The following is a 22030-nucleotide window of genomic DNA, read 5'->3' on the forward strand; positions in this document are numbered from 1 at the left end:
GGCTTGCACTTTTAAAAAGTTTTTGGGAACTGGAAAACAACTGTTATTCGGAGAGAAGTGGAGTGATTTTTAGTTTTCTTAAACAATTTTCCATATTTCTCAGCAATTAGACTGCTTATGAGAATTTGGGTGCCTGGTGGGAAGGAGAGGTTTCAGTGTGGCATCTCAGGGTCGCTCCTTCCCCCTGCGATCAGCATCCAGCAGCTGGTTCCCTTCCAGGCTGGGAGCACTTTTTGATACTGTCTTATCAGATGTGTTTAAACCATGGCAAAGAGTGGCCAAAACCACTGTTGGGGAGGTTTATGGTCTGTCCATCATTCTAGAGTCCCTTTTATTCCTGCTGCCTTTTTGTGAATGAGACGTTCATTTGCCTTGCAGGCTTGCCTGTCTGAGGAAGGTGTCCTGGGAATCATGCTGGCTCATCCCGGTGCTCTGGGACCCACGGTGATACCAGACCTTGGGGATCTGCAGGACCCCATCGAGCTGTGTGATTAAATGTGCTGTTGCTGTTCAGTTTTCAGGAGTGTTCCGCCTTGGGGAGCTGCAGCTGAAATAAGCCCCTGTTCATACAGTCTTCCCGGTTGCCAGCTGGCAGCGTATTAGGAGAAAACCAAATAATTTGCTGTTTCTTCCCCATAAACATCTCTGCGAGGCAGAAAAAGCTCCTGTGCAAAACCAAATGCAAGTGGAGGGGCTTGAACAGCCCCTGCTGCTAATGTGGGATAATCCAATTTGGCAGGAGGGAGGCTGAGCTGGCGAGGCTCCTTCCCGGGGCTGCGCTTGCCTCTGCTCTGCAGCTGGAGAAAATCAGAGTTGTTTGTTGTTAGTAAATGCCAGGGCTGCTCTGGAGGACGACACAGCTAAGACCCCCACCACAGGACTTGTTATTGCTGGGAGAGACAGCACGAGAGACCATTTGGGACCCCTTGGGTGTGAGCTAACTCACTGCTCCCTGAGCATCACACCGGCACGTTAAAAACTAGCAGGGTGGCAGGGGAAGATGGTAGGTCAGTGGCTTCCTTGTGGCAGGTGGGTTATTGGTGGGCAAGGCTGGGTGTGCGGCCCCAGGGGCACAGCCCCCAGGCTGGATGTGCTAGGAGGCCAGAAGCAGTGGCAGAGGCTCAGCCAGGGCTGGGTTGGAAGCCACCTCCCGTCCCCACCAGCAGCCCCACGGCTCCCCGAGTAGCTCCTGTGGAGGGTTGGTGACCAGGCTGGCTCACCAGCGGGGCTGCGTGGGAGCCTTTCGTCCCGACAGAGTACCTCCTCAGCCCCTGCACCAGCCCCCTCCCTCAGGGCCCCCAGCATCTCTCCAAAACGGTGCATCTCCTGTGCGTGACGCAGGGGGACGGTGCTGTCGGTGTCACCCAGGATGGTGGCTCTGGTGCAGCCTGTGCTCCCTGCGGGTGCTCCAGCTCCGGGGCCATGAGCTGCTCCCTGCAGCCTTTGCACAGATCATAAAAGAAGAGTAGTAGCAAACTACATCATGTCGCAGGGAGGCTGCTCTGTGTGCTTTGTAGCTGAGGGATGAATTAGCTTTCCGTTGGACTCGCATTCTAATTGAAATGTGAATTTATTGCTTTTATTTAGTTGGGACTGTGCCGGAGTGCTGTGGACTCATAAAGCACAAAGCAACATAAAAGAAAAACCTTCATGAGCTGCAGTTGCCCCCTTTGCTTTGGTTGTATTTCTTGATTGCCCTGATTCACGTTAAATAAGGACAGGAAAGAGGGCACTGCTGGAGACTGGGAGAGAGGGATGGGCTGCAGCTCAGGCACTCTCAGGTAATGCCCGCGGTGATGGGGCCTCGTGGCCATCCATGGGGATGGATGTGTCTTAAAGAGAGCGTCATTTTTGCAAAGGGATTTTTTTTTACCTTTGCAGCTGCAATTGCTTCGTTTCATAGCACTGTGCTGCTGTCTGGCTGCGGGATGTACAGTACACGAGCACGGTCCCTTCCTCTTCCACCTGCTCTAGTACATCTTCATGGTTGTCTTTCTCCCCCTGCCATGACCTGCCGTGTTACACTCATCATTCCGTCCTGTTCTTTTCTTTTCTTTTGTTTTCCCTTTTCTGGTCATAACCTGTGTCTAAGATCATCTCTGTGAAGGTATGTGTAGGAGAAACACAATGTTAGATTCCTAAAAACATCCCAACCAGCATCTTTCAAAATCTAATTTCTCCACAGAAAGCATGACACTGATTTGAGACAATACAGCAGTGCAGCTTGTGAGACTCATTATAAAACCCCCAAAAAAGCATAAAACGTGTTAATCCATGGAGCTGAGCCTTTAAAGGGCTGTAGACTGGCAAAGCCACCAGAGCATCACCAAGTCCCCAGCGTCCCCACCCTGGGACATCAGCAGGGAAATGTCCCAGACAGGGTGCGACCCCAGGCCCAGCACTTGGGTGGCTGCTTGTCCCTCCGGCATTGGCGTTCCCCGTGGCACGGCTCCAGCTGTTGCCCCGGTTTCTGCCCAGCAGCTGTACATTTCCCTCATGTCCTGTGATGCTCTTGCTCTGTAGGCCTCACGCCGAGGACTTCAGCGTGGATTCCTCCTTCTCGCAGTAAGTGCATCGCATGCATATCCCCGCGCTGGTGCCGTGGGGAGGGGGTGAGGGCTGCTGTGGCACCGCCAGCCCTGGGGACCATCGCTCTTCCAGTGGGAAAAGCCAACTGTGTTCTCCAGAAAGCAAAACCCCCTTGCAGTTTGGGGTGTTTGTGTGGTGCACGTGTGCATGTTGTCTTCTGAGCTAAGTATTTTGGGCAGTACCTGCTGCCAAGAACAGTGGTTAGCCTTGACTTTAAATTAGTGATAGATTATTCTGCTTTTAGGGAAGATGATTGGCAAGAGATTTGTCCTTTACTGCTCTTGGCACCGAGGAGTTGTGTGCGGGACCAGCAAAGCCCTCTGAAAGGGCAGTGCTTCCCACCATGGCGAGGACCGTCTGCACTCAGAGACAGACAAGTTTCTTGGGGAAGAAGTTATATCCTTGGCAGCAAATTGGTGATTACCCATTAGTGATGAGCTCCATGCGCAGACTCTAATTAAACAATCCAGATTCATCAGCAGAGGCAATTATAGGAGCAGACACATGAGTGTCAATCTCCAATGTTGCAAAACAAATAAGCCAAACAGAACACAGCGTGTTATTCTATTGCTTCTTCTCTTTCTGGTTTTTAATGTTTATTATTATTATTATTAGTTTATTAAGAGCAAGTGGTGCCGCTGTGTGGCCCTGCCTGCTTTTTTCCCGATTTACTCTCATGGTAAATGCATGAAATCTTGTAAAACAAGAGCAGCGTGGGGCCAGGGCTGGGGCTGCTCCGTGCATCCATGAGGCTGCTGAGACCTTGGATGGGTGACACAGTGGGAGGGTGACTCAGGGGATGAGCGTGTCCTTGCCCAGTGCCCACAGCTGGGGGTGCACATCCTCGGACAGTGCTGTGTGAGAGCCCTCTGCCCTGTGGGGAGAAGCCTGGATCAGGCCCCCACGTAGCACATCACCACTGGGAAAGGCTCCCTAACCTGCCTGGCTCAGCACCCAGCTCCGGGAGCAGGTTGCAGGCTAGGGCCTGACCCCAGCTTGCTGCAGGCGTGTTGGTAGGGTTACATGCAGACACAGCACAGAGCCCCTCGGTGCTCCCCAGCTTCTCTTGGCCATGGCCCCCTTCCCAAGGCACACACATGTGCCAGGACCCAGAGCAGCACCATCCCCCAGGGATGGCCCTGAGCTGGGGCTCCCAGCCTGGGGAGGCACTGGCGCAGTCCTGGGATGAAGCAGCATGTCCTGCTTCCCCCCGGAGCCAAACTTGTGTTTTTGGGAGCAAAGGGTGCTGCTGGGTTGGTGCTGAGCTGCAGACCCTGCTGTGCATCACCACCACTTGCGCCTTGGTTTTGGCACAGATGGATCTTCAACTCCAAGTCCTGAGCGCATCCCCCGCTGCCTCCAGCACTTTGGTGCCTGAAAATGAGCTCTGCAACTGCTAAATCCAGGTGGAGAGGGATTATAGCCACATCCCTAATTAAAAAAACCCAAACAACAAAACAACAAAGCAAACAGGAAAAAGAAGTCCAGCAGCAGATTTCTTTTTTATCACTCCAGATTCATGAAGCCTTCCCTGCAGTGTGTGTCAGGGCTGCCCAGCACCTGTGTCCTGGCTCAGCGGAGCCCTTGTGCCCTCGGTGCGGTGCCTCCTGCCCAGCCCTTGTCCTGCTGACACAGGGGTGCTTGTGCAGATGAGTTCAGGCCATTGGTCATCTCCTGGTGCCAGATGGGTGGCCATGAGGACTGGCCTGTGAAGCCAACATTTGTCCTGGGCAGAGTTTTTCCAGAAGTGGTTGCTTGGAGCTTGCTTTTCATTCCCCCGAAATAAAATTGCAGTGTTACTGCTGGAGCCAGGATGCCATTACCTGCATCCAGCTGTGTTTAATTTGCTGCAGAGTGGCTGGCAATATCGCTGCTTTCTTTGGGTAGAAATCACCCTCTATAAGAAAACAGGAGATACTTTTTTTTCCAAATTATTCCCATGGTAAATGTGTGAAATCTTGAAGAAACAAGGTTTTGAGCTGGTCCTGGGGCAATGTGTGCCACAGCATCTTGGTTCCCAGTGCAGCGTGTCTATTGGTTTGGGACTCAATTTTGCTAATCATCGTTCATGATGTGCCTCAGCATGTGCTTTGCCCGGAGCCTGAGCAGCTCAGCAAACTCATTCCTGGCGCTGCGTGAGCCATGGCTCACAATGCTCCATCAGCCTGGCGGGGCCACCCAGGCAGCCTGGCCGAGAGGCTGCTGCTGGTGGGAGCAGCTGCCATCCTGTGGGACTGTGATGGGGCCATGATGGTTGCCACAGGGCCATGGTGGCTGTGACAAGGCTACAGTGGCTGCAGTGGGACCATGATGACTGTGGTGGGATCGTGGCTATTGGTACGGGGCCATGGTGGCTGTGACAGGGCTATGGTGGTTGCCATGGGGCTATGGTGGCTGTAGTGGGACTGTGGTGGCTGCTACGGGGCCATGGTGGCTGTGACAGGGTTATGCTGGTTGCCACGGGGCCATGGTGGCTATGATATGGTTGTGGTCATTGCCATGGGGCCATGGTGGCTGTAGTGGGACTGTGGTGGCTGCCATGGGGCCATGGTGGCTATGACATGGTTATGGTGGTTGCCAAGGGGCCATGGTGGCTGTGACAGGGCTATGGTGGTTGTCATGAGGCCATGGTGGCTATGATGGGGCCATAGTGGTTGCCACAGGGCCACGGTGATTGCGAGGGGGCCTGTAAGAGGCTGGTGTGGGACCTGCAGAGCACCTTGTGCTGGTGCTGCCATGATCTGTGGGGCTTGTCTGGGGCTCTGCAGAGCGAGGGAGAAAGTGGCTCCAGTGTTGCCCCTACTGAGGGATGCGGGACCAGAGAGAGTTGCAGCAAACGGGCAGATTTCCCCTGTTCTGGCCTCTTGCACCATGCGGAGCCTCCCAGGTGCTCTCCCGGGGGGCTGGAACCTGCCCTCCTGGTCCCAGCTCCTCACCCTGAGGCAGGCTGCAGGGGCAGCATTGGCTGGCGTGGGGGGCTGTGCCCCACAAACCAGGGGGGCTCCCAGTCCTTCTCTGGGTGCTCGGTGCTTTTTGTTTAAAAACGTGCCAGAGATTTCTGGAGAAGCTGCTTCTGTGAGAGATGTCAGGGCTGTTTGAGAAACCCCTGGAGAAGCTGAGATGCCCATGGAGGAACACCAGTGAGCGTGCTGGCGGTGCCGCCTGGCTCGCTGAGGGAGTGGCCAGGTGTCCAGCCACGTTTGGCTTGCGGCACAGCATCAATCCTGCCCAGCTTCTCCCCGGGAGGCGTGAACCTGCGCATCGCCCGGCCGTGGCACAGAGCGCGGCACGCTGCCCTGCGCACGCCGCAGCCTGCGCCCCGCCGGCTGCCAGCCAAGCCTGCAGCTTTGCAGAAGCGGCAGCAAAGCAAAACCAGGCGGTGGATTTTGCAGAGCCCCCGTGAGGGGCTGGTCCCTGCATGGCTGCCTGGTGCGTGGCAGGGATGCAGGGGACGGCAGGAGATGCCACCCCGCAGCTGTGCAGCCCTGCGTGGTTCTGAAGCTGTTTTCTTGCACGCTCGCCAGCGTTCAGCCTGTACAGCCTTCTTGAAACCCACAACCTTCCTCCTTTGAGTAATTGTTCAATTACTGCTTATTGAGCGTGGGGGCAGCCTGTTCCCTGTTTCTCCTTTTGGCAGGCACCCAGGTTTTCTAGACGCACACAGCCGTGTTCCCCAGCCTCAACTCAAAACCATGCGCCGGGAGCAGCTCATCCTGCTGGCAAGCCAGGGGCTCTGATGGGAAGGGCCGTCCTGCCCCCCGTCCTGCGCTCACCCCGCGATAGATGGAGGATGGCAAACACATGTATATCCATAGGGGTGGTGTTCAGTATGCACGGGTCACTTGGTGTCATCCATCTCGCTGTAGCTTCTGTAACCAAATGCCTGTTACCATCAAGAAAACGGTGGGAAAACTGGAAAGAGCATCTCTGATGGATATGGGGAGGGCTGGCAGCTGCTGGAGATGTGCCTGGGTAGCTGGTGTGGTTGCCATCAACAGGTATCTGAGCCTCAGGCTGGCTGAGTGGTTTATTTGGGAAGGACTTGGACCTCTGCTCAGCTTCCCCTGATGCCCCGTGGGGCTCTGCTGGTACTGGCTGCTCAGCCGCAGCATGGTGGTGGTGTGGTGCCTTGAGCCACCCCCGCCTTTTGCTCAATAGGCAAAATCCTGCTGCTCCTTGTGCTGCAGGATGCTGAGAGAGGAAATGCTGCTGACCTGTGCTTCCAGTGCTGCTCCTCACTTTCCTCTGCCCAGGGCTGCATCTGGTACCCACAGCCTGTCCCCGATGAGCCCACCTGGGCCATCAGCATGTCTCTTAAATACCAGACTTGGCCGCAGCCACGTTTCTTATGGTTTGACCTGTGTGGTTTTCCATGGAGGATGCAGAGCTGTCCTCTGGGCTGAGCCGGAGCAGGGGGATGAAACGCATTCTCACTTGAGACTGCCACTGCCTTGGCAGAGGTGAGTGTTAGTGGCCACCAGATTGCAGAGATTTCTCGGGTTTTGTTGTTGAGATATTTTTTTTGGTTTATTTTTTTCTCCCCCAAAATCTCTGAAGAGTTTTGCTTGCATCCTGCTATACGATGGGGGAAGTTTCTTGAGAAATTTCCTGGGACAAGAGCAGCATTTCCCACCCAGCCAGAGTGTGAGAGGAAGGACTGGAGCTGTAGAGAGATGCTGAGTTTTTTTCCTGTCTTTCAAGAGCCATATTTATTTGAAGATACACTTCTCATGGCAAGAAGTCTCTATTACGAAACAGAGCAGAAGTGCCTTGGGTGCCTAAGACCTTCTTTGGAAAGCAGCAGCGCAGCTTTGGGCAGCATCCCGCTGCGGGGGGTGGCAGCTCTCTTGGCCAGCCGGTGGATTTTGGAGTCATCTCAGTTTTCAGGCCATGCCCAGCAGCTGTCACATGCCATGGGGACGGGAGGAGAGCTGCCTGCGCCCGACTGCCCATGTAAGTCTCCCTGGGACGCAGAGCTTGGGGGTATGTCTCCATGCCCCCATCCCTGCCTGCGCTGCCCGTGCGGTGAGCCCTGCTGTAGGGCTGCATGTGGGTTTGCTGGGTTTTGTGGTTTACTTGTCTTTAAGGGGACCGTGTTTGTCCCTAGCTCTCCAGGGCAGGTACAACTGTGGAGCCAGGGCTGTCTGTGCTCCTCAGTGTCTATTTTAATGCTGGCAAGCCAAGCTGTGCTCATCCTGGTCTTGCATCCTGCACTGTTTCAAACAAACTATTGGTGTCTTTTTTGGGAGCTCGTCATCTTACAACAAATTGCCTCTAATCTTAGATTAATAAAGTACAATAAATACCGAGCGAAGAAAATGAAATTGCTCAGGCATTATGAAGTGCATAATAGCAGTAATTACACTTCCAAGCAGAGGGCTTGTAACTAACCTTGTACTGCGATGATTATCTGCACGGCCTGGGGAGGTTCAGCTGGGGTGAGGTGGGGGGGAGTAGCTGCTGCCTGCTCCCTTCCTGCAGAACGTGCTGCTGCCTGCACCCCTGGATGCTGCCCGGGCTGGGCTGGCACTATGACACCCAGCTGATGGGAGGGATGCTCGGCCCAGTGGGAGGGATGCTCGGCCCAGTGGGAGGGATGCTTGGACAGTGGGAGGGGTGCTCAGTCAGCAGGAGGGATGCTTGGCCCAGTGGAAGGGATGCTCGGCCACGGCAGTGGGGAGGGGGCAGTCTGAATGGACCATCTTGGCTGAGCTGCTGTGGAGGCAGAGCCCATTGGGGTGTGTGTTTTGGGGTGGTAATGCAGTCAGAGTTTAGCTTGATTTTTATTTGAAGGTAACTTCTTGACAATGAAATTAAAGGGTACGTTTGAGATGGTATAATCTCCTTCCCTCAGGTGGAAGCGGAGTAGGAGCTTGGGTACTTTTGGGTGGTTGCTGCTGCCTGGTAAAAGCCATCAGCTGTGGGTCGGTGCCAGGGTGTTGCCTTCATCCCATGCCTGCAGAGCGGGTGCCAGTGCTGGAGTGGGCTGTGGGACCCTGGTCCCCGTCATGCCCAGCCCTTGCTCTGCCCTCTCCCCTCCTGTAGACAGAAGTCCCGTGGAACAGTGACTCCATGGGGGGTGCTGGGGCTCAGCAGGGCATCGTGGGGCGGGGGGGGGGGGCTGTGACTGTGGAGCCTCGTACAGCTCCTGGCGCTCAGCCCTCAGCAGCGAGGGCAGGCTGTCTGCACAGGAACGTGTTTTTTCCACATTCTTTTATTCCTTTGTCTCTTTGCAGTGATAAACACCCCGCTTCCCCCGGGAGATCTGCTTTTCCAAGCATTTCTTCTCCCTGTGGCCAGTGTGACGGATGAATACATGGGCTACTTTGTCATTAAAAGTTAGATCTTTTCTAATCGTTCAGTTCTTTTATCCATCCGCGTTTATATTCATCGTGTCGAGGTGGGCTGCAATGCTATAGATCAGCGAACCATCTGTCTGGTGACAGAGATTTATGTTGCTGTTTGTTTCTTTGATACAGAGGCGAATGTCTGGGAGAAGAATTGCGCTCCCTGAAGTCTCTCTTACTTCAGTGCACTTAATCCTTAGGGACCCTGATAAATGGGGTGCTGCGCGCTCGCGACGGAGCTGAAGGCCAGTTCCTAGCATTTCCTAGGCATTTTTAATAAGGCGAAGGAGCAATTTGCTTGTGCGCGCAGTGTCGTGAGCAGTTGTGGCAGCTGATTTATGCCCTGACACAGAGGAATTATTTGCCAAGTCTGGCTTTGGAAATGATTAATTTTAACACGTGTTACAGCTGCGCTTGCAAAGCTCTGCATTTATGGCTGCTCGCTCCTAAGGCATCGTGCTGGCTGAGCCAGAGCTCATAAATTCTCCTTGTTCCCCAGCACTTGCCGTCCCTGCAGCAAGGCCTGTGGTTGCCCACTGTCCTGATGTTTGGCATGAGGTGGGTTCTTGGTGAACCCCCACAGCTGCTGCCACGAGTGCATTTTAGCGTTTTCTTCACTTGATGCTATGACATGTCCTGGTGAGGAGCGACACGCTCGCATCGCTACTAGCGGGTTTGCTGGGTGCTACCAGCTGTACTGGGCATCCATCCCCTGCCATTATAACCAGCACAAATGCCAAATGTCTTAGATTGGTGACTGCCCCTCCAAGGCTGTCAGTTATTGTCACCTCTGTTACAGAGCTGCTCGGTGCATGACACCCTGCCAAGGGGCCTGGGCAGGGCATGGGGTCTGCAGGGGACATGCCCACAGGTGGGCAGCAGGAGCTCAGCATTTGCTTCCCAGTTAAGGCTCCTGATTTCTTTCCTTTCCAGCACCATTGATGGGGATGAGGTGACCCTGCAGCGTGGAGCCCCTCGGCTCTGCAGAGGCTCGGACGGGTGCATCTCACCCACCCCCTGGGCTGCGCCTGGTCCAGGCTGTGCTGCTCCGGCAGCATTAGGGAGGTGCTGGAGGACAGGCTACAGGCTCATGAGCGGATCAGCCACCTCCAGTCTGTCACCAGTCCCTGCCAGCTGCCAGACCGGGCAGCTGCCGGTGGGTTCCCACCACCTCACACTGAGGGAGGTTAAGCCAGAGAGCAGCTACCAGGTTATGGCAGAAACAGGCAAAGTTTGATAGCCCGTATAAAATTTTATCCCAGCTTTCGTGCCTGAGGTGATGTTTTTCTCTCTCTCTGCATTTGCTTTTTGGACATAAGAGACTTTTAAATTAAAAAAGCTGACTTTTCAACCTGATAAGGGAGTCCACAAGAAGCCCTGAGGAGTTCTTAAGGGTGTGCCGTGCTTTTTGCACACCAGTTTCCCCATGAGCGGTCAGGTTGACCATGAAATGCCAGCGGGCACCAGTGGGTACTGGGACAAGGGACTCAATGAGCAATGAGGGTCTCATGAAACTCCTTCCCAATTTGCTGCCCAGACAGCTCGGCTTTAAGGCTTAGTAAAGATTGGCTTGTCCCTCTGTTGTCAGAGTGAGTAGCAGCTGCTTTCCAATAAATCATGATTTGGTGGCATGTGCGAGGTGGCACGCTCGGCTGGAGCTGGCACCACGTGTGCATGAGGGTTGCACAGGCGAAATAAAACGGGGTGATAGGTTTAATGACTGTCACTGTGAATTTGCTCAGCTTGGTCTATGCCTTGGCTTGGTAATATGCCTGATTAATGACATCTTGATGACCTCTTCCGAGCAGTTAAAAACCCAGTAATAACAGTAGCACTTAAGAGACTTGTCAAATACAGTGAAATAGAGGAAACGACTAATTCATTGCACTTAACTCCATTATCAGCCGTAACAGTAATGAACAGACTTTGTCTTGCTTGGAGTCTAAAGCTGAGACATCAGGAAACAATCCCTTTTCGCCTGCACTTAGCAGGTAGGAGTGTAATTTATAACGCTGCCTAGTGTGAATAAGTGAGTTTGCAAAGTGCTGCGGGCATTTATAAAGTAATAGGAGAGGCAGGAGGCAGATGAGCTGAGCTGGGGCCAGTTTTGCCTGCGCAGCCTTAATCCGGGTATGCTTGATCCCAGACCCTGCTGGCATCCACAGGGGGAAATCTCCAGCCTTGGTGAGGCTTTCCCCATCCACGTGGTCATGGGCATCCACCCGGCACGTGGGGACCAGCAGGAGGGCTGCGGGTGGGGGCCAGTGATGGAGACTGGAGCAGGTGAAGGTGAAGAAGTGCCCATGGTGGTCATAGCGGTGGACAGGCCGGTTTTGGTTTCACCTGCGACTCCTCCCTGCTGGTTCCTGCAAAGTGCCCTGGCGGACGGCTCTCTGCCGTGGCACCTTGTCCCTCTGCCACAAGTCACCAGCGGTTCCAAATGCCAAGTGATGTTTGGAGTTGGTTGACAGCTCCTGGGTTTTTCTGGAATGGCCAAATGTGGTATCTTAGCAACAAAGGGAATTTTTCTCCTTTTAGATCAGATTTGTTTTTTAACAGTTTCAGTGCTGAATGTTGCTCCTACCCGGGCTGAGCCACAGCGTGGGCATACTGAGGACGTTGCCCTTGCCACCTCCTGCTCTGCTGCAGCCACGGGGGGTTGGAGCAGATATACATTGCTGGGGGAGACTGCCCCAAGGCCACAGCTTTTGCGAGAGGCTTTGAATGTTGTGAAGCACATGGGAAAGGAGAAGTTTGCGAGTCTGATGTCAGCTGGTTGCACGTGAATGAAAGCAAAGCCCTCAACCAAAACCAGACCTGGCCCCGTGGGTCACATGTGCTGCTTTGGTAGCCGTCGATGCACTATGTCTTGGTGCTCGTGGCTGGTGGTACCAGTGATATGGCGCTGTGGGAGCAGCTGGGAGCCCAGGGCTGAGCCCAGGCTCTGCTGTGGGCTGCTCTGGGGGTTACCCACCTGGGATGGGGCTCTGGGTCTGACCTGCCACCCTGCTGATGGGCTCCTCTGGGTGCTTTCCCCACAGGGTGCAGGTCGAGTTCTACGTGAATGAAAACACTTTTAAGGAGCGGCTGAAACTCTTCTTCATCAAAAACCAGCGATCGAGTGAGTGCTCCATGCATGGAGAGAGCGTCTGCTGGGAGCAACCAAACCCTGCCCAAGCTAGGAGAGCCGTGCTCTGTCCTCCTGGGACGAGAAGCCATTGCCATCTGCTGGTGGCTGGTTCCTTGTGTGTCCCCAGCGCTGGCTGCCCAGCCCCAGGCTGCTGCTGCCTGTTGGCTTTTTGTTGGGTGTTGGCCAACTTGGTTTGGGGGGATGCAGTTGCACGGGGAGGAGGGGATGCTGCTGCCTGCCATCTTTGTTCGCTGGGGACAGCTACATCATGGGAACCACTGGAGAGGAGTTGGCCAGGAGCAGGGTGGGCACTGGGAGCTGCCCTGGGGGAGTCAGGGAGCAACTTCCACATCACGGAGCCACTGATGCGCTCCCCACCCTCAAGGAGGTCAGCGGCTGTGGTGACAGTCGAGGCAGGCTGTGAGTTACCCGCTCCTCCTTCAGCCATCCAAATTAGCCTCCACTTGACTAATGGTGTTTTTATTTTCTTTCTCAGAGATGTCATTAGCTGTCTGGGGAGACTCTGCTCGTTAATTTATAAATTCACATTTTCTTTTCCTCCCCGCATCCTGTCTTCTTGTTAAAAGCTGGAGCGCAGCACAACAGGGTGCCCACGGGGAAGTTTTTAATGAAAATGTGATGAATTTCTCACTTGTAATTTGAGTAATAACCCAATGAACTGGCTGGGGGGTGAGAGCAGATAAAGCAGGAGATTTGCTCGCCAGCCTTCCTCTTGCAAACTGTTTGTAGCCCAGCGAGTGGAATGGGGCCCTGGCCCTGCCTGTCTGATGCTTTTTAATGGATGCCTGCTAATGAGGGGGATACACTCCAGCAGCTCCTCATTTGTCTCTCACGTCTATTGGGGCCAGCAAGGAGCTGACTCATCGTTATTTATTTCTGTATTAGCCTTCTATATATCTGACGCTGGGTAGGATGTGTAGAGCCCTGGGCAAAGTATGTGCTGCCCTGGGGCTCCTGCAGCTCCCCTGGGGCTCAGCGGGGTCCTGCGGTGCATGGAGCTGTGCAAAGCTTGTGGGAAACCAAAGGGGCTGTGCTGCAGGGTGCCCAGGGTGTGCAGGATGAGTGGGGTGCCCAGGGTGCATGGGGTGTGCAAGATGAGTAGGGTGCCCAGGGTGCATGGGGTGCGCAGGATGCGTGGGGTGCCTGGTGCACATGGGGTTTGCAGGATGCGTGGGGTTCACGGGGTGCCCAGGGTGCGTGGGGTGCCCAGGGTGCGTGGGGTGCCTGGTGCACGTGGGGTTCACGGGGTGCGCAGGATGCGTGGGGTGCACAGGATGCATGGGGTGCCTGGTGCACATGTGGGGTTCACAGGATGCGTGGGGTGCACAGGGTGCACAGGATGTGTTGGGTGCACAGTATGCATGGGGTGCCTGGTGCACATTGGGTGCGCAGGATGCATGGGGTGTGCAGGGTGTGTGGGGTGCCCAGGGCGCATGGGGTGCACAGGATGCATTGGGTGCCTGGTGCACGTGGGGTGCGCCGGTTGTGTGGGGTGCCTGGGGCACACAGGGTGCCCAGTGTGCATGGGGTACCCGGTGTTCATGGGGTACCCGGTGTTCATGGGGTGCCCGGGGCATGCTGCCTGGCCCACGCCGTGCTCCCCTCTGCCACAGGCCTGAGGATCCGGCTCTTCAACTTCTCGCTGAAGCTGCTCACATGCCTGCTGTACATCGTCCGCGTCCTGCTTGACAACCCGGAGGAGGGCATAGGCTGGTGAGTGCTGCGGATACTGCCGGGGTCCCCAGCCCACCCTGCACAGTGGTGAGCACGGATGCGATTGCAGCCACTCATGGCAGGTGTGAGGATGGTGGATAGTTTTTCTTGCTCCGGTGGTTTGAATTGGTAGTTTAGCAAAACTTGCTGGTCTGGTGGGCTTTGCTCCCTGCTCAGATCTCATGGATGGGGGTGTGGGTGTCTGCTGGCCCTGCATGGCACGCAGGGAAAAGCTGGTGAAAAAATTCAATGTCATTGAGTTTTATTATATCAGACTCCTCTCCTTCCCCAGCCGCACCTAGCTTCCCATTTCAGCAAGGTTAGAAAGCAAGGGGGGTTGGATGCTGCAGATCTTTGCATCAGCATCGTGTTCATTTCCAAATGGTGTCTGGCTGTAGCAGTCAGGGGTGCAACGTGGCCTTCAGACACAGGCAAGAGCTCCTGCCCTCAGTGCATCGCCGTGCAAGTATTTTCTGAACACTTGAAGACACTTATGCTAAATCCCATTGAAGTGTTTGGGAAGGAAATATGTTGTGCCATTTAGATCCCCAAGGTGACAGATGATTACATACATCAGCTTTGCTCTGGGTTTCAGTATAAACCTATTTTTAATATGTCCTTGTTTTGTTTAGTTCACATACAGCCTGGTGTTTTTTTTCAAAAGCTAGAAGAATTAGCCATTTGATTTCCTCTTTGTAAAGGCTGCAGACTACCAAGTGCTTCTGCATCCTCCAAAAGCGGTTTAAAAACCGTGAGCATTAGGTGTGAGACAGATGCACATCCTTGAAATGCTTAGCACAGCTGCGGTTCAGGGAAGTCCAATTTCCTGAGGGTGTGCGGCACAATAAAGGCTGGCCAGTGGGAGCGCATCCCTGGCAGCAGGGCAGGGGCAGAGCTTGGCTCCGGTGCTCCTGCCTGGCAGCCAGCCTTGTCCCAGGAGCCAAAGCTCAGCAGCTTTTGCTGGTTGTCACCTGGTAGTTCCCAGCTGCAGCCCTGTGTTGGAGCCCCGTGCCCACGCCTGTCAGCATTTCGTAGCATTCTCCTACAGACTGAAGTACCTGACAGGTCTCATTCTCCAGTAATAAAATGTTCAAAACTGCCTGGGTGAGATGGTTCTTGTGGGAAGCCGCGACTGTAGGGACCAGTGTGCATTTGGATCCATGGGAGCGTTGTCCAAGGGCCTCCCCCAGCATCAGGACATGGTGGTGGGGGCACCCCATGAGCGTGGGGGGTCGATGCCAGCACCCCTTTTCCTTCCTCCCCCTCGCTGACTGCTTTCCCCTGCTTTGTCTTTCTCTTTTCCCAGCTGGGAATGCGAAAAGCAGAATTACACAGCGTTCAACCAGTCCACAAATATCAACTGGTGAGTCAAGAGTTGCTCCATCCCGGCTCTGCCAGGATGTGGGAATGCAGTGATGGATGTGGCTAGTGCTGGCAGCTGCCCATGGCCATTTCTTGGTCGGGGGGCTGCTTGAGGGATGCAGAGCTGCATCCCAGGATCAAATCAATTGACATGTGCCTATGGCTGCGCCCTTGGGAATGGCTTATGCCCGGTGCAGAGGCTGCTTGAACAAACTGTGCAGCAAGGAACACCAGCACCAGTCCTGAGCTGGATCCTGCATCACTGATGGCCTCAGGTTTCTGTCGGTGCGGGGTAAAGGCACTGATAGCTGGGCTACAGGTTAGATCCGTTTTGAATTTTCTTTGCAGGTCACACATCTTCTGGGTGGATAGAAAAATGCCACTGTGGGCTGTGCAGGTGAGTGCCTAGACCTCGGGCACGGTTGTGCAGGAGCTGGGGTTTGATCTTTGCCACCAGCGGGTCTCTGTGCATCCTCTGCCCCCAACAGCGAGGGGCGACGGGCTCTCTTGGATGAGCAAGAAATGAGCTGGGGCTTCTCCAGGAGCAACAGCCTGGCCCTGGGTGAAAATCCTGGGGACTGATAGAGGAGGAAAAGCTGTAGGGGGATAAAATCATGAGGCTGGCTCAGCTCTCCCCAGCCTGGATGCAGCTTGATCAGTATCGGGCTGGTTTCAGGCCAGGCAGCCATCCGGGGGATCGCTTGCAGGAGGGCTGAGCGCCCGCCGGCTCCCGCTGGGGCTGCCTGCACGCCTGTTGCTGCAGATGCTGGCACGTCTGACCCAACGGGTGCAGGGACAGCAAGGGAACAGGCACTCGTCCGCGATACCCACGGGCTCCTCGTTGCACAGGGCAGGGAGGGCTCAGCAGAGCTCTGATCGACCGACGATGCATCGAACGAGCCCTCAGCAGCCTTCGCCTGTCTGTCTCTGCAGGTCAGCATAGCTTTAATCAGCTTTCTGGAGACCATGCTGCTCATCTATCTCAGCTACAAGGTAAGTGCCGTGGGGCGGGTGGTGGACAGTGATGCGCTGGCTGGCTCTGGCCCCCTGGCATGAATTCATTTCTCCTTCTTTCCTCTGTCTTGAGCCTGAAGCATCCCGAGAGGGCATTTGTCTCGGTGATGTCTCAACTGGCTGTGGCTGTTTTCCTTTCTCATTCCCGCTCAGGCTGTGGGCAGAGCGTTGCGCAGAGCAGAGCTGGGGCGTCGCTGCTTTTTGCACTTGCCTTTACATTCAGACCTGTTTTGCAAAGGCTCACTGTTTTCATGGGGGGGCAGGTTGATGCACGGCGAGTTTCCTAAGGTTGAGGAGCTGGAGCTGAGCTGGGCAGCATGGCCCCTGCTTGTGCTGAGGTCTGGTACCTCTGGAGGGAGCAGGCACTGCTCCAAGCCAGACAGGGAGAAGCATAAGCTGACTCCTTTGGACCAAAGCCCTTTAGAATGGCCAAGAAAAGTGACCTTAACAAATGGCATCTTCTTGGGGTCCCTGGGACAGTTGGCAGAAGAGACTGTGTCTCCCGCCTGGTTTGGTTGCCAGTGACCTGTATCAGTCCCTCTCATTCTCCATCCTTGCTTGAAGCGTAGCTGCCCCCCAGCTTTGGGCAGCAGCAGTGACGGACAGAGGGACATCGTGGCTGTGGAAAGGACATTCTGGAAGGTTTTGCTGATTCCAGCGTGCTTGTCACCAGCACTGCATCTCTCTCCCACAGGCAAACCGGAGCATCTTTCTGGCTCCTCTGGCATATTTCCCCCATCTAGCAGGGTCTGTGGCAGAGTGGGAGCTTTTTAATTGTCCCTTGGCAGATTTTTAAGCTTATTTAATTATTATTTGTTTTTAATTCCTCAGGGGAACATCTGGGAACAGATTTTTCGCATTTCATTTATCCTTGAGATGATCAACACGGTGCCATTTATTATCACAGTGAGTGTTTCCCGGTTACATTTTAAAGCGGCTTTAAGTTTAATAAGGACTGTAGTTTTGGTGGTGAAGTAAAGAAAATGGATGTCTGGCCAAGTAGTATTTAAAGCTGGCAGGGAATTTTTGCTTTGGTATTTTTCAACATAACGACTTTCTCTGGAGCATTACCCCATAAAACCATCCTCCATTTCCAGCTGCTGCTTTCGGTGGCAGCCTCTGCAGAGGCCGGTGCTTAGTTTGGAGATTGGTCCTTCCCGACAGGGCTCAAATTGGCTGTTTATGGCTTTTTTTGATAAAGAGCATGGGTTTTTCTGTGAGTAAGTCTTGCTTTCACAGATCTTCTGGCCTCCTTTGCGGAATTTGTTCATTCCTGTGTTTCTGAACTGCTGGCTTGCCAAATACGCCCTGGAGAACATGATCGTGAGTGACTGGACACATCCCAACCCTTTCACCTCACCCTGGGGATGCTGAGGGCGGCGTGGCCGGGGGATCCCTCACCTGCCACCAGCTTCTGGGCAGGTTTTGGTGCTTGGTGTGTGTGTCCATGCTGGGGTTGGTGCGTGGTGAGGCTTTGCCAGCTGGTGATGCTGGGCTGTGACCTGCTGTGGAGCAGGAGCCCTTTGGTGTCTGAGCCACATTGACTCTGTTGGCTGCGTGCCAACAGGGACAGCCTCTGGCTGCCTGCAGGATATGCTATCACAGCAGGACGAGGTGTTCCAGCCGTTCCCACGTGGCCACTCGAGCTGTCTCTACCGGCAGCAGAGCCCAGACCTGCTCACAGAATGCACATCCCTTTCCAAGGGCCGAATTCTGGCCTGACCTTCATCTGGGGGGCATTGCTGGAGGCAGCAAGACAGAAGCTGGTGTTTGGAGGAGTATTTTATCCTCAGCCTCTCTGAGCTGGTGAGAGCCCTCTCCTCTCTCCCCAGAATGACCTGCACCGTGCCATACAAAGGACCCAGTCTGCAATGTTTAACCAGGTGCTCATTTTGATCTGCACCCTCCTGTGTCTCGTTTTCACGGGGTGAGTGTTGCTCTTCATTTTGCTAAACCACCTTCCTCAGCCAGGGAAACCAGCTTTGCATGTTCCCGGGGTGGCTGGCGGAGCTGGGCTCTTGCAGGGCAATGAAGGGAGACCTTCCCAGCTGTGGTGGGATGGCATTTCCAGGACATAATGTGTCAATTGGGGAAGCCAGGGGAGGTTCTGCTTTTAGGCAGTGTCTTCTAGCCTGATTTTTCAGCCTGAGAGGTTTGTACACACTGAGGAAAGCGTAACTATTCAGGGCTGCTGATTGGATTGAATTCCCAAGTCTCTGGCATCCCTCCTTCACTAATGGGACAAGTCCCTGATCCTCAGGCTGAGCTTTGGAACTCAGGGAGCCATGGTGAGGAGTGTGCCCCGGGTTTCCACTCCTGTCCGTGGGCTTTGGCTTGGGCACAGCTACGTCTGCTGGAGCTACGGGAAGACCCCCTGAACCAGCAGCCCCGGCGCCAGGCTCCTCCCTGTCTTGCTTCATTCCCCAGTGCGCTGAACACTGGGAAGATCAATTCCTATTTTAGAAACTAATTATCCTCCCTAATTATATGGTTTTAACAGAAACTTTTTAACAGGCGTGTGTGAGGCTGAGGGCGTTGTCGGAGGGAGGTGGGTGGTGTGGACACACCAGTCTCAGAGCAGGGCTGTGAGTGCTGCAGGGTCAAGGGCAGGGACATGGGCTTGGAGGGGTGTGATGGCCCATTCACCAGGACCCATCGCACTCAGGGACGTGGACTCGGAGGGGTGTGATGGTCCATTCACCAGGACCCATTGCACTCGCTGGCTCTGACCACGCTCTTCCTCCCCACCAAGTTGGCGTGGCTGCTGAGCTCATTTGGGTAATAGGCTGCTGGAGCTCCTGCTAATGAACTGGGCCCTTTACCCTGTGCATCACCACCACCAAGGGCATCTCTTTATAGAGGAGCCCATTCTCATCACTGGGTACTTGGCTTTGAATTAGGCTTCTTCAATCTTCCTCTGGCTCCCTTGGTCTGGACTTGAAGCGTATAACACCATGAAGTTGCTGAATGGGCAGGAAATGAAGGTTTTTACATTCATGAATCTTGGCAATAAAGATGATCCTCTGGTGTGAATGACTAATGCCATTCTGGAGCTCGTCAGTGCTCCCTGCCCAAGGCACCTCCTGCCTGCTGGGGCCGTGGATGTGAATGTGGCAGGGCTACAGTTCGGGTCTGGGATGGCTTAGGTTACACTTGTGCTGAGCAGGATGACTTTGAAAATGCAGGTTGTGGAGTTCTGTCACCTGCCTATCCACGGGGAGCAAGGTGGCTCTGCGACACGGCTTTGCAAGGGCAGCAGCACAGGGTCACAAGCAGGTGATGGGACCTGCCTCCTGCCTGCTGGAGCACATCCCCCTGGGGACTGAGCGCCCTTCCCATGTGCTGGAATCCCCTCAGAGCCTTACTGGGGCAGCTGCTTGTTTCCACATTTTGGTTTTTTGCAATGCAAGGGCAGCCTCTGGGTGATGTTCAACATGCTGTCCATGGCATAATCTTACCTGTGACCCATCACCTGGGACCTGGGCTTGCCCATGTTGCTTTGGTGAGCAGCCACATCAAATTACAAATTACAAATAACAATCTGTAATTGCCGTTAGCTGAATCATTTCTGTCAGTGACTTAAATCCGTTGCTGATGCTGATAGCATGTTACAGACAAATTTCCTCCATGGACATGGGTGTAAGTCACCTTCTAGGGTTCCCCACTGACTTCAAGCAGGTGCTACAGGCACTGCCTGTCTCCGCAGCAGGGAAGCGCTCACTGTAATGTGTGTTTTCTCCCTTCAGGACCTGCGGCATCCAGCATTTAGAAAGAGCAGGTGAGAAACTCTCCCTCTTCAAGTCCTTCTATTTCTGCATCGTCACCTTTTCCACCGTGGGCTATGGAGATGTGACACCAAAGATCTGGCCTTCCCAGCTCCTCGTTGTGATCATGATTTGTGTTGCCCTGGTGGTGCTGCCGCTCCAGGTTAGACCTGCGCAGCAGAGGATGGAGAGGGATGCAGAACCTGCACGGGGGCAGCCCTGCCGATGGGGACATCAGCTCTCTGCCTTCGTTTGCAGTTTGAGGAGCTTGTCTACCTGTGGATGGAGCGGCAGAAGTCGGGAGGCAATTACAGCCGTCACCGTGCCCAGACAGAGAAACACGTTGTCCTTTGCGTCAGCTCCCTCAAGATTGATCTCCTCATGGACTTCCTCAACGAATTTTACGCCCACCCGCGCTTGCAGGTGAGGACCAGGCATGTTGCCACCCTGTGCTCGATCAACGCTTGCCCTTGCTGGGCTCACAGCCTTGCTGGGTATGGCTGAGTGGCTGCTGGTGGTGAGTGTCCTGCTGCAGTGGATGTGGCAAAGAATAAGGTAAAAACCATCCAGCCCAGCACCAGGAATCACGTGCTGCACTGGCCAAGGAGAGGTAGCAAGTGGTACCCTAGGGCCACCTCACTTTACCATCTCAGTAGCGGGGCTCTCTCTGATCCATCCCATTTTCTGGCCAGGCCTGTTACAGCACTGTGTAAAGCACATGGAAAAGGACCAGAGGGACTTTTCTAATTGTAATGATGTCTTTGCTGAATGAGGAATCTCAGACAGATACAGAACATGTGGTTGCTAAACCTCGGTGGGAATACCCAGCTCTTACTGGAGTATCCCTACATAATAACTGATATTCTTGCAAATGACTTGCAAGTGCCTTTGCTGCTCCCCAGGATGAGAGCAGCACAGACGTGTTTCAGATCTGCATTTCATTCCAACGCTCACATATGCTTCGTTGCCATCGCCCAGCCTTGACTCCATACGTTCAAGCTTTAAAATCCTGCTCATTGCAGTAATTGCAAGAGGTTCTGCTTTGCTGTGGGTGTGCAGATCTTCCCTAGTTCTGTAGTCAGATGTGCCTGCATTGGCTTTGTTATGCAGAATGGCGTGAAGAAGATGCTGATGTGTTTCCCAAGACCCTTGCAGGACCCTGGAGCGCGGGCAGGGGTCTCACACACCACCAGCAAAAATCAGAAGCCCCAGAGGAGCTGTTTGCCTAGGCAGCGCACCCCTGTGGTTCGGCTCACTGCGGCAGGCGTGTGCAGGACCACCAGCCTGCCGACCCATGCGAGCCTCTCTTTTCCAGGATTACTACGTGGTGATACTTTGCCCAACAGAGATGGATATCCAGGTGCGGAGGGTTCTGCAGATCCCTCTGTGGTCGCAGCGAGTGATCTACCTCCAGGGCTCTGCACTGAAGGACCAGGACCTCATGAGAGCCAAGTGAGCAGAGGGATGTGGACATGCTGCACAGACACGGCGAGGCTGGTCCTGCCACACTGCTGAGCTGCCCGCAGTCCTTGGAGCCGCAGGGGAGGGTCCCCAGTGATGCCAGCCCAGATGCATGATGATGGGCATCCCGGCATGCCTTCACTGGGGGCTGGGAGGGGGCTGGCTGGTACAGGCAGATGCCCAGCTTTGCCGGCCCATGCGATTCACGGTGTCACTGCGCTCTGTTTGCAGGATGGACAATGGCGAAGCCTGCTTCATTCTCAGCAGCCGAAATGAGGTGGATCGCACCGCGGCGGTAAGCCAGACACAGGGATGGCACAGTCAGAGATTATTCATTTCTCAGCAAGAAGGGACTGGGGTGACCACTGTCTCTTGCCTCTGCCCGGCACAGGAGGCAGCTCAGGAGAGAGCATGGGGCTGAGCACTGAGCTCTGTCCCCTGGGCACCCACGGGGGCTGAGTACCCCGCAATCCTTTTGGCAGTCCACCCCAAAACCTCCTCTCCTTATGCAACCTTATTCCAGCCCAGGCAGGGACTTTGCTGGGAAGATGTTGGGTTTGGAGCCCAGGGAGAGGGAGGTGGTGGCAGACCCGGTGACAGCTCCGGCTGCTGGCTGGTGCCAGGGATGC

General features: G+C 54.6%; 1 protein-coding gene across 6 annotated transcripts in view; it reads left to right on the forward strand.

The window, feature by feature from the left end:
* The window catches only part of KCNT1 (potassium sodium-activated channel subfamily T member 1), a 100561-nt gene that overhangs the window by 50704 nt on the left and 27827 nt on the right, over positions 1-22030 (forward strand). For 4 of the 6 annotated variants that reach the window (XM_037399658.1, XM_037399661.1, XM_037399660.1 and 1 more), the window contains exons 3-14: positions 11978-12057; positions 13701-13800; positions 15107-15163; positions 15511-15559; positions 16096-16155; positions 17008-17082; positions 17416-17499; positions 18009-18103; positions 19923-20103; positions 20199-20363; positions 21256-21392; positions 21633-21696. In XM_037399658.1, the coding sequence (XP_037255555.1) occupies positions 11978-12057; positions 13701-13800; positions 15107-15163; positions 15511-15559; positions 16096-16155; positions 17008-17082; positions 17416-17499; positions 18009-18103; positions 19923-20103; positions 20199-20363; positions 21256-21392; positions 21633-21696 (1147 nt within the window). Of the gene's footprint in view, positions 1-2523; positions 2566-11977; positions 12058-13700; positions 13801-15106; positions 15164-15510; positions 15560-16095; positions 16156-17007; positions 17083-17415; positions 17500-18008; positions 18104-19922; positions 20104-20198; positions 20364-21255; positions 21393-21632; positions 21697-22030 lie in introns of all 6 variants that reach the window. The other 2 variants (XM_037399662.1, XM_037399664.1) reach the window with 1 other exon arrangement.

Source organism: Falco rusticolus, chromosome 9 (assembly GCF_015220075.1).
Source record: "Falco rusticolus isolate bFalRus1 chromosome 9, bFalRus1.pri, whole genome shotgun sequence".
In the NCBI taxonomy this organism is placed as follows: Eukaryota; Metazoa; Chordata; class Aves; order Falconiformes; family Falconidae; genus Falco; species Falco rusticolus.